This window comes from Pogona vitticeps, chromosome 4, assembly GCF_051106095.1.
Source record: "Pogona vitticeps strain Pit_001003342236 chromosome 4, PviZW2.1, whole genome shotgun sequence".
Lineage (NCBI taxonomy): Eukaryota > Metazoa > Chordata > Lepidosauria > Squamata > Agamidae > Pogona > Pogona vitticeps.
In genome coordinates this window covers 139,898,478-139,907,981 of record NC_135786.1, presented here as the reverse complement: position 1 = coordinate 139,907,981, position 9,504 = coordinate 139,898,478, and the positions used below count along the sequence as shown (strand labels likewise).

Below are 9,504 nucleotides of genomic sequence, written 5' to 3'. Positions count from 1 at the left end.
CAAAATATGGAGCTGCAGTTTTATCCCTTCTAATCTGTTCCCCCCCACATACACACACATTGTATTGTATGTTTTAGTTCATAAACCTGAGGGCAGGCGCTCTTGTATTATTGATCATTATAAGCTTCTGTAGGAGTCTTTTTTTCAGCTACAGAATTAAATTAAAAACTGTAATGGTAGCAATCATCATAGCAGTTAAAACTACATTTTCTTCTTCTTCCAAAATACAGCATTGTTCTGAGGGTAATATATTCACTTCTTAAATAACCTAGTTCTCATTAGGTTGTTCTGGTGCTCTCATCTCATATTTTCAACCACAACCAATAGATTTTCTGCAACTACTTCCTGAAACAGTAGGGTGCACGTCCCTAATTTCCCCCATGCCAGTGGCAAATTGGGGGGGGGGCACGCACTGTAGTCTTAAAGATTCATAGGGTTTGTCTCTGTGAATTCTTCAGTAACCCCATGCTATTTTGTATTGTCATTTTTTGTATGGGAGGAAGTACATTGCCCCTTCCTTTTTTTTTTAAGATGGAGCTTCTGCTATTTCACATAATTGCTTCATACTTGAGGGAGGAAGCTGAGCACTTTTAGATCCCATTATTAAATCTCTCCCTAGATCTCAATACCATACTTTAAGTATCAAAATCTAGCTCAGTTGCATTATGGCAATATTGGGCAATGTTTTTTTTTGGCTGGAGGGAGAAATGGGGTGGGGAGAAGCTCCTTGTCAAATGGATTTTAGTAGTATCTGTCTACCGGGAGTCTCTGGGTTTGATATTAAAAACATTTGCTTTTGAGTTGGCCTCAGCCCTTTCATCTCAGATTACAGAGTGCTTTATTTTTGTCCTACTGTCTTTCAAAGTTATGTTTGATGTTTATTTCATCTTATCATTCTTATATGAAAAAAAGAGATCTCTTTTATGTATTTCTGCATGGACGTGAGGCATTTCAGCAGGGCTGGCTTGACGTTTCTTGGCAGGCCATCTTCAGATAAGAGAGACAGCTCCCTGCATATGCTCAGCACATGCAGCACCAAGCGTGAAGGCAGGCATGTGGGCAAAGAGGAGTTTGGTGGCTGTTGTTTAACTAGAGCTTAGAAGCATTGCTTTTGGGGCTCCAAATTCTAAGTGAGCTGGCTAGAAAATTCCGGGAGTTGGAATTTTTTTTTTTTAAAAAAGCAACATTTTCCATTTCTTGTCTTTGCAATTGCTGTCGCCATGATATGGAGGAAATCGAATGACTAATGAACATGAATTTTTTTAATTAAAATAATAAATAATAAAAAAAAGACAAAAATCCTGTGGCACCATAAAGACTAATGGTTATATTTTAATGTGAGCTTTCGTGGACTAGTTCACTTCTTCAGACATATAGAGTAAAATATGGAATTCACAAAGTAAAACATTCGTGCCAGCTTTAAGTCGGTGGTGTATGATTGCATCTCACATGTGCAGTAATTTATGATCTATGTTTGGTGTTCAGTTATTTTGTAGTCTGGTTTTGTAAACATTCCAAAAAGAGAAAGAAAATAGAAAACAAAGCTAGAGCAAAAAAGGGAAGAAGGGGGTTGTGGTGCTGTAAAGACCAAGTATGAGCAGTAACATGATTAAAGGAGACAGCAGAGGAACAATGTATGTTAGTATAGAGAATATTAACAGTTTTTACCTTTGAGTCTTGTACTGAAAGATGGGCTTGGTAGTTGTGAAGGAAAATAACAGTTGACAACAGCATAAGTCTTATATTTAGTAATTAGTTAAAAAACACTGACAAATTCAATCCATTCATTTGGGTGTCCATCATATGTATACATTTTATATCAGCTGTTTTCAACTGTATTCTTGTTCTCTGGTATTTCTTTTCTAGAATAGCAACTTTCATATCTTGTGAAGAGTGTCCTGACTGAAATGGCTGGAGACATATTTCTGAGTGTTGTGGTTTCTAATGTTTGATTTATGTCTGTTTATGAACATTGGTTGAGGTGGAACACCAGCAGTAGTGAGTTCACTCACCCAACCTTTCCCCATTCTCATTGGGAATGATTTGCACAAAGAACTTTGGCTCCCATGGAAGAACAGAGTCTATTTGTGAGTCATGGAGACAGATGGAAGTAATAGTTCTATTTTACCTTGCTCCCTGGTTTTCACTAACGCAAAGTGGCCTGCAGGGTAACCTCGGCTTCTACGGTGCTCTGGAATTGTCCTGTTCTGGTTGGGAATCAGACAACTATATTGCCCAAAATAAATGACTGATAATCTTTAATCTGAGTTTAACATCTACTGACTTCTCCACTTCAACAATTTAAATCTTAAGCCATATCAACACTGCATGAATACAACAGTTTGATTCCACTTTCACTGCCATGGCTCCGTCCTATGGAATTGTGGGATTTGTGGTTTGGTGACTTAAAATTCTCCACTAGTATTGAATCCTTGAACAACTGTAGAGATTTTTTTATTGCCTCACCAAAACTACAAACTACAAATCCAACTATTCTGTAGGATGGAGCCATGCTAATTAAAATGGTTGAAAAAATGCACAACCTCAGGTGGGGTTACAAGCTACAGAGGCTGGAAGGCAGGCCTGCCATTGGAAATTTGAAATAGTGGGGCTGGCAAGCTTTGTGTTCCTTGGGCACCGCAAGATCTGACCCTTGGCAGCTTGATTCAAAGAAAGGTTCTATTCACAATGGAAAAGTCAAATCTTTTTGCTGTGGATTTTCTGGGGTTTCTGAATAGATTGTCCACATAGTCATTTCTAAACGAGTTGCTGCTGCCCTCAGAAAGGGCTCTTTCGGCTTTTTCTCAAAGTATCTGATCACCTGCATTGACTATTTAACTAACCTGATCCTTTCTTCTGCTAGAAGCTGGTTTATTTTAGAGGGTGAGCACACAAGCAGAGCTGTGGAAGCAGAACATCAGAATTGTCAAAAAAACAAAAAACAAAACAAAAAGATAGCTTTATATGAATGTAATCTGCAAAAAATGTAAATAGCAGTAGCTTTAAATGTAGACCCATTGTTCAAAATTAGGGTCTCCATATGCTTTTGGACCATCCAGCCAGCATCAATAGAACCCAGATTTTAGTAACTGTGCTCTATTAACATCTGGTAGGTGTCTGATTGCCTAACCCTGATCTACAGGTATCCTAGAGAATATGTGCTGATACAACAGGCTGAGGACGTATCTAGCACTGTCAGGATATTTACTACAGAAATACAGGCACACTATCAAATGCTAGAATTGTAGTGAAGCTTTTTTTGTGTATTTTTCTGCTAAGCCAGTGAATTATTTGTTGGTGCATTACACCATGCATATTGGTATTGGTATGCAAGGGACCCATAGTATTTCTCTCCAATTACATAACCATGGGTACTATAAAAAAAGATGTGGGGGGGTGTTTTTTGCTACCTGCTGCTCTGTGGACGTTTTACTAGAAATATTTGCAGTTATTTTGCATGTGTGCCATTACACACGTTTGTGAGGTAGCACCATATGTATATGTATGGATCTTTCATTGATAAACAGATTGGATGAAACAACAATGAAGGCCAAATAGCAGATGCTACAGTATTTTTGTAAAATATGTTTCCTTTGTCAGCTGGATAAAGCTTTGGAAGAAGTCACTATGCAGCTTCAGGACACACCTGAGAAGACAACATATATTAAACAGAACCACTATCAGGAGCTCAATGATATCCTCAGTATACGGAACTTTACAGAAAACAAAGGTACAAAGCTATGAGCCCCAATATGGATTTTGATATATGAATGACACATGAATGGCTCTTTTGTGTTGTTCCCAATATTCAGCTAATTCAATTTTTATATATGCAACATGAACATGAATATTTGGGTTATATAGAAAAGCATATTTATGCCTAGATGTACAGGCAACCTGTTGTATTTCTCAAACTTTGAACTGGGGTGTCTCGCATATTTGAATTTCCTTTCCCCTCACTCTGTATCTTATTTCCAGAAATCTGTTCCATAGGCCTGTATTTGACGAGTCTCACATACAGTTGCTCCTAGCCCCCTACTGCTGCATGTCAAGATTTATGTCTTGGTGCACATGAGAAAAGGAATGGGATGATTCGTAGATAAGCTTAAGAAGGACAGGACCAAACATATTCCTGCTCCTAAAAATGAGAGATGTAGAAAACAAGTACAGTAGCTCCTCCTAAACATGCTTCTTTGCAAAACAGGTTGAGATAATAGAGCAAGGAAAATGAAATATCCCTCCAAATCTAATACGTAGGATCGTGGGGTAACATTCAGCCCACTCAAGTGTTATCTGGAGTTTGAGAACAAGTTCACATGGGAGGTGGAGTACTTACAGGTATTGTGATCTCCAGCCATTTATGGTTTTATAGGTGTGAACCAAGATGCTTTACTTGGATTTAGAAACAAACTGAAAATCAGCTAAAATTATTCAAAACCAGTGGTATATAGTACTCATACCAGATAATGGGCTGGCTACCACACCATTAAAGGGTGGCCCCACATTTGGATGTATTATTGTAATATAGGTGAGCCATAGCAGGGTGAAATCGTACAATTGGAAACTGCAGAGATCAACTCAGAAGAAATGAGATGGCTTAAACAGTGATGCAGAGTGGTCCGTTGGGCCAAATAGGCGGGGTATAAATCAAATAAACTAAACTAAACTAAACTGCTTTAACACGATATATCTACCAGTTTTCAACTTCACATTTTTAGTCCAACAACATGTTTTTAAATAAACCCAGTTATGATACAATGCAGGGGATTCAGGAGATAGGCTTTGTGGGATGTTCTGCCTCATGCGCCAAAATAAGTGGTCTGGCTTAAGGTACATTCTTCTTGGGTGAATGTGGGATGTCATATGCTCAGCCAACAGCAGTGCCATCACATTTCTTTTCTATATATACAGTGCACAGTCTGTGCAGTGACAAAGCAGTACACACAATAAATTTCAGAAGCTATGGATCACTGGTCAGATGAAGGCATCTAGCCCTCCTGGAGCACCACCTAAGTTCTTTGAATGGTGGGGCACCTGTTTTTGATGTAGATTACAATTTCAGTCCTGGTTTGAGACTGGTTGGAGGTGGGTTCCATACTAGCTTTGCAGGGATAATTCCACCCTTGTCTACTGACCAGCAAGACGTAATGTTTATTTAGATTAAATATCAGGTTTGTTTCCCCACATTGAGTTGTTCACTGTATCTAGGCAATAGTTCAGGACTTTCACAAGCCTCCTTTGCCCCAAGTAGAAAAGAAAGAGCTAAGTATTGTTAGCACAGTGATGAAGTCCAAGCCTACAGCACTTGACCTCTCCTAATGACTTCATGTGGATGGTAAAGGGGTAGGAGACAAAACAGGCCTATTCAAGCAACACCTGTCCCCTGTCTCCTGAGAGAGTTCAGCTAAATAGAACCAGAAAGATTACACAATCGGCAGGATACCCGGCCAGCCAAACACCTCGGAAGCAAACCATGGTCAATGGTATCAATGCACTAACATTTTTAATGAGGAAACTTTTACCTTCTCTACCTTCAGAAGGAATCAGACCCTTTCCTTTTGTGTTTCCTTTCTACCAAGTTTGAATATGTGGCATTTTCATTGCAGAAGGCTTAAGTAAAACATGGCTTATGATCATCCAAGTCCATAGAGATATGTGACCCGATTCCCTTTCCCTCCATGTCTCTTGATCATTTTCTGTACTGATAGACTTTCTGAGGGACTGGACTGTGCAGCATTGCAGATGGCACAATCAATACTTGGAAACACAAGAAGTTCCTGTGAGGCACATTATGTGGCCAATTTCCTCTTTTATCCGAGAAATCCTGTTCCCTAAACAAATTCTTCTGGAGGGGCTGCCAAGCTGAGGCAGATTCCTTCCTGACCAAGAACAACGTCCTCTCATTCTGGGCCAGCTCCCACCTTGTAGTCAGCTGCATGTTTCCTCTTTACCCTCTTTGCCCTTTTCTTCGTGCATGTCTGCTGCTGCAAGAACCACTTCTCTTGAGATATGACCCCAAGCCATTGGTGATCACAGGCTAACTTTGCAAGATTTGTGTACTGTAATTGGCTGTGTCCCTATAGTGTCAGCATTCACAAACAGTGCCTCCACATTACTGTAGTTCTTTCCAAACTGTTTTCTAGCACACTTGCTTCTGCTGCTGCACATGCCATAACTGCATGTCACCGGAGCATGACAGAGAACACCCACATGGTATGTAACCATGCAGTCTACCCTAATCACACATTAAAAAGTCTCTAAAGCCTGTGTCAGTAAGAACATAGGAGGCAACGGATGGAGTCTCATGCTGGCCTACTAGTTCAGCCATGGCTACACTGACTTGCAGTCCTATTGATTTGTATCTGGGATCATCGGCTTTTAAAGTATGTGCTCTATTCCAGAGCTGCAGTGCTTCTCCATCCATCTACTCACTATGTGATTTTTTTGTTATTCACATTATTAGCATGCCATCAGTAAACAAAATGCAAGCAATAGGCATGAATAGGCACTAATAGCGCTTCTCTATTAATTACATTACAGGTTCACGGCACAGTAAAAATTAGGTGATTTACTCTATTGATTTTAACGGCACAGTTGCACTCATGTATACGGCACCACACAGTAGTGTTACTGCTTGTAAAGGAGAATTCATGCCCTACTTATTCCCAACAACCTGTAGCACCTATGCTCATCTAGACTGTGCTTCCCATATGCTGAACATATGAAGGTCTACATAAGGAGACCATGGCGGTGGGGCAGTACTCACCCTGCCTCCCTGTGTCATCACTGATACCCTTTGAGCCCTCACATGCTTTCAGGCAGAGCTTTTCACTTTCAAAAAAAAAAAAAGATCAGCCACTGGCTAGAAGAATTCAGAAACCCCAGTGACTCTTGTAGATGGTCATCATCTCAGAAGTGAGAGACACAAAGATGCAGTTCATAACAGTACCAAGAACCTGTCTGATCCATAGTCCTCTGAATATTGTAATCTCTCAGTCTGATAATGTTTTACAGTTCTGATGTACAAAAGAGTCTGCCCTGGCAGAAAACTGTTCTGGGTCACTGAGCTGCAGCTGTTTTCCGGAAAAGTTGTGGTTCTTACTGAACAAACCTGTCACATCATTTCACTGTGTTCTATGCCCAGAACAAAATCAACCTCCTCCTAGCAGGCATAATTTTCTCAGCAAAGGATGAAGCCAGGCCCTATGCCTAGCATAGCCAAGAGGGGCCAGGCTGTGGAACAGAGCTTTGTCTTCCTTTAATGAAAACTCCAGTCAAGTGGTATGAATGAAAAACGAGCTAACACTTTGAATCCTACCAGAGGTTAAATACTCTGGCAGTCACTTTGTGGCTGTGACCCCAGGTACAGACATCAAACACATGCTCTGCTGTGCAGTTCCTCTCTTTTCCTTGGGACTCAACAAGACATTCTGCATGAGTCTCACTGAAGATATGGTGATACAGCTCCTTCGCTCACCTTGTTTTTTCTCTCGTGCAATGGCACATGAAAAAGAATTGTTAAGTGTGTGTCTCGTTTACTTAGGCGTGAAAAAAGTCAGTGACAGGCAAGAATCTTTTTCTTTGTAGAGTCACTTTGAATATGTATTAAAATAGGCAATGCTACTGTAAATAGATCTGAAGTTCTCAAGAAAAACAGGTGACCATGGTTTTAATTCAGCACTGTTCCCAATAAAGGATTGTGATCAGATTCTTGGCACGCAAGCCGCCTAGAGTGGACTTATAGTCCAGATAGGCGGGATATAAATTAAATAAATAATAATAATAATAATAAATAGCAAGGCGCCCTCTGTTAATGCGCCAGAAACCTCACTAAGGGATACTCCAAATACATTACATGAGAAACTGTCCACTCTGGACGGTGTTTTGTCTTTTTGTTGTTGTTCCTTAAATCAGTCCTTTGAAAAAAGAAGGACCTCCCCCAGAAGCTGTCCTTCTTGTCACAAATGTTTAATTAGTGCTTAGGGAAGATGTTAATGTCTGCCAAGGCACTCTGCTTTCTCTTCATATCAGGGAACGTCTATCTATTTCTCTCTTTTTTTAAAAAAAAAAACTTGCTGTTATTACATTTATTGCTTATTATTCTTATAGCACTACCAATAGACATAGCCTTTTGCATAGGACTGGGTGAGAGATCAGGAGCTGGCTGCCCAAAGATGTTAGTTGCAGCCCTTCCAAAGGAATCAAAGGGCTGTGTAAGCAGATTGTATTTGGTCTGAGACATCAGGAACAAAGTCAGGGTTTCAGAGCACATACTGTAGAAAAATATTGAGCAATTTCACTTCATGTTTTTCTGAAAGGAAAAGAGGGAAGGAGAATAAGTAGGAATCAATTATTTACCTGCTGGTGCTGAATTTCCAAGCTTGGGCCATTTTTATGTGAGTGTGTGCCTGCAATCCCCGGGGTGGAGGGGCTCCTGAGGCAGATATGGGGCTCAGCATAGGGCATTTCTTCCTCACAGCTAGAAGCATGGCCTGAAACCCTTGGGAGTGGGGGAGCGGGAGGGGGGCTGAAATGAAGTGCAAGGGAGAACTGCTCTCCTTTCCTTCTCCATCCAGCAACCAACTGCATTTTAAACTGCAGTCCTGTGGTTCCTAGAGGCCATTCCAGGGAGCATAGCATCTTTCGGATTGAGTGCAGAAGGAAGAGAGTCGGTCTCAGTAATGAAGCTCAGACCTTTCAAGTCTCCTGTGTGGAACAATCCTCGGCCATTATTGATACTGAGTAGACTATGTCTAAATGGGCGGCATATAAGCTCAAATAAATAAATAAATAAATAAATAAATAAATAAATAAATAAATAAATAAATAAATAAATAAATAAATAAATAAATAAATAAATAAATAAATAAATAAATAAATAAATAAATGTTAAAAGGGGGTGTTCAGAAAGAGGCTGCAAATCCTCAGGATCCCAAGCCTTCCGGTCAGGTGCCATGTGTCCAGGATAAGGAAAGATAAGCTAACTCCAAGGACTAGCAGAATTAATTTCTCTCTCCCTGGAACAGTCAGAGGGAAGCTATTAAGGGAAAGAAAGAAAACTCCCAAAATGAAACACTAACAAAGAGATTATTGAATTCTTTGCAAAATATTCATTGACTTCAGTTAGTCAATTAAAAGGTAAGTAGAACCTTATTTTTAAAAAGCCAAGACAGAGTTCATTTTCCTACAAGAAATTCCCTTCATGGAAGAAAGGTTTAAGGGATTTTATGTACACCCACACACAAACACTTGCTTCATTTCAGTATATTCATTCAGGGTAAGACTAAGAAACATTAATTTAGCTCATATACTGCTATATATAATACAAAAACTACAGGAGCACCCATCATGGTTTCTGGAAAAAAAAACCTCATTGGAAATTTAAAAATTGATTAATGGTTGGGATTGGAAGGAAGAAGATTTATACTGGCTGGAAACTTTAATACTGTATGGGAATAAGTTTAATAATGGACAGGAGATCAAGATTATATTATAATTGACTAC

At 39.7% G+C, this 9,504-nt stretch overlaps 1 protein-coding gene and 1 long non-coding RNA gene across 2 annotated transcripts in view; one reads left to right on the top strand and one right to left on the bottom strand.

Moving 5' to 3' along the window:
- The window catches only part of LOC144588603 (uncharacterized), a 172,460-nt gene that overhangs the window by 151,677 nt on the left and 11,279 nt on the right, over positions 1–9,504 (bottom strand). The gene's annotated exons all lie outside the window — the stretch shown is intronic.
- GABBR2 (gamma-aminobutyric acid type B receptor subunit 2) overlaps positions 1–9,504 on the top strand; it is a 439,280-nt gene that overhangs the window by 423,742 nt on the left and 6,034 nt on the right. Inside the window, exon 17 of the mRNA XM_072998474.2 lies at positions 3,601–3,730. Coding sequence (XP_072854575.2) covers positions 3,601–3,730 — 130 coding nt within the window. The remainder of the gene's footprint in view (positions 1–3,600; positions 3,731–9,504) is intronic.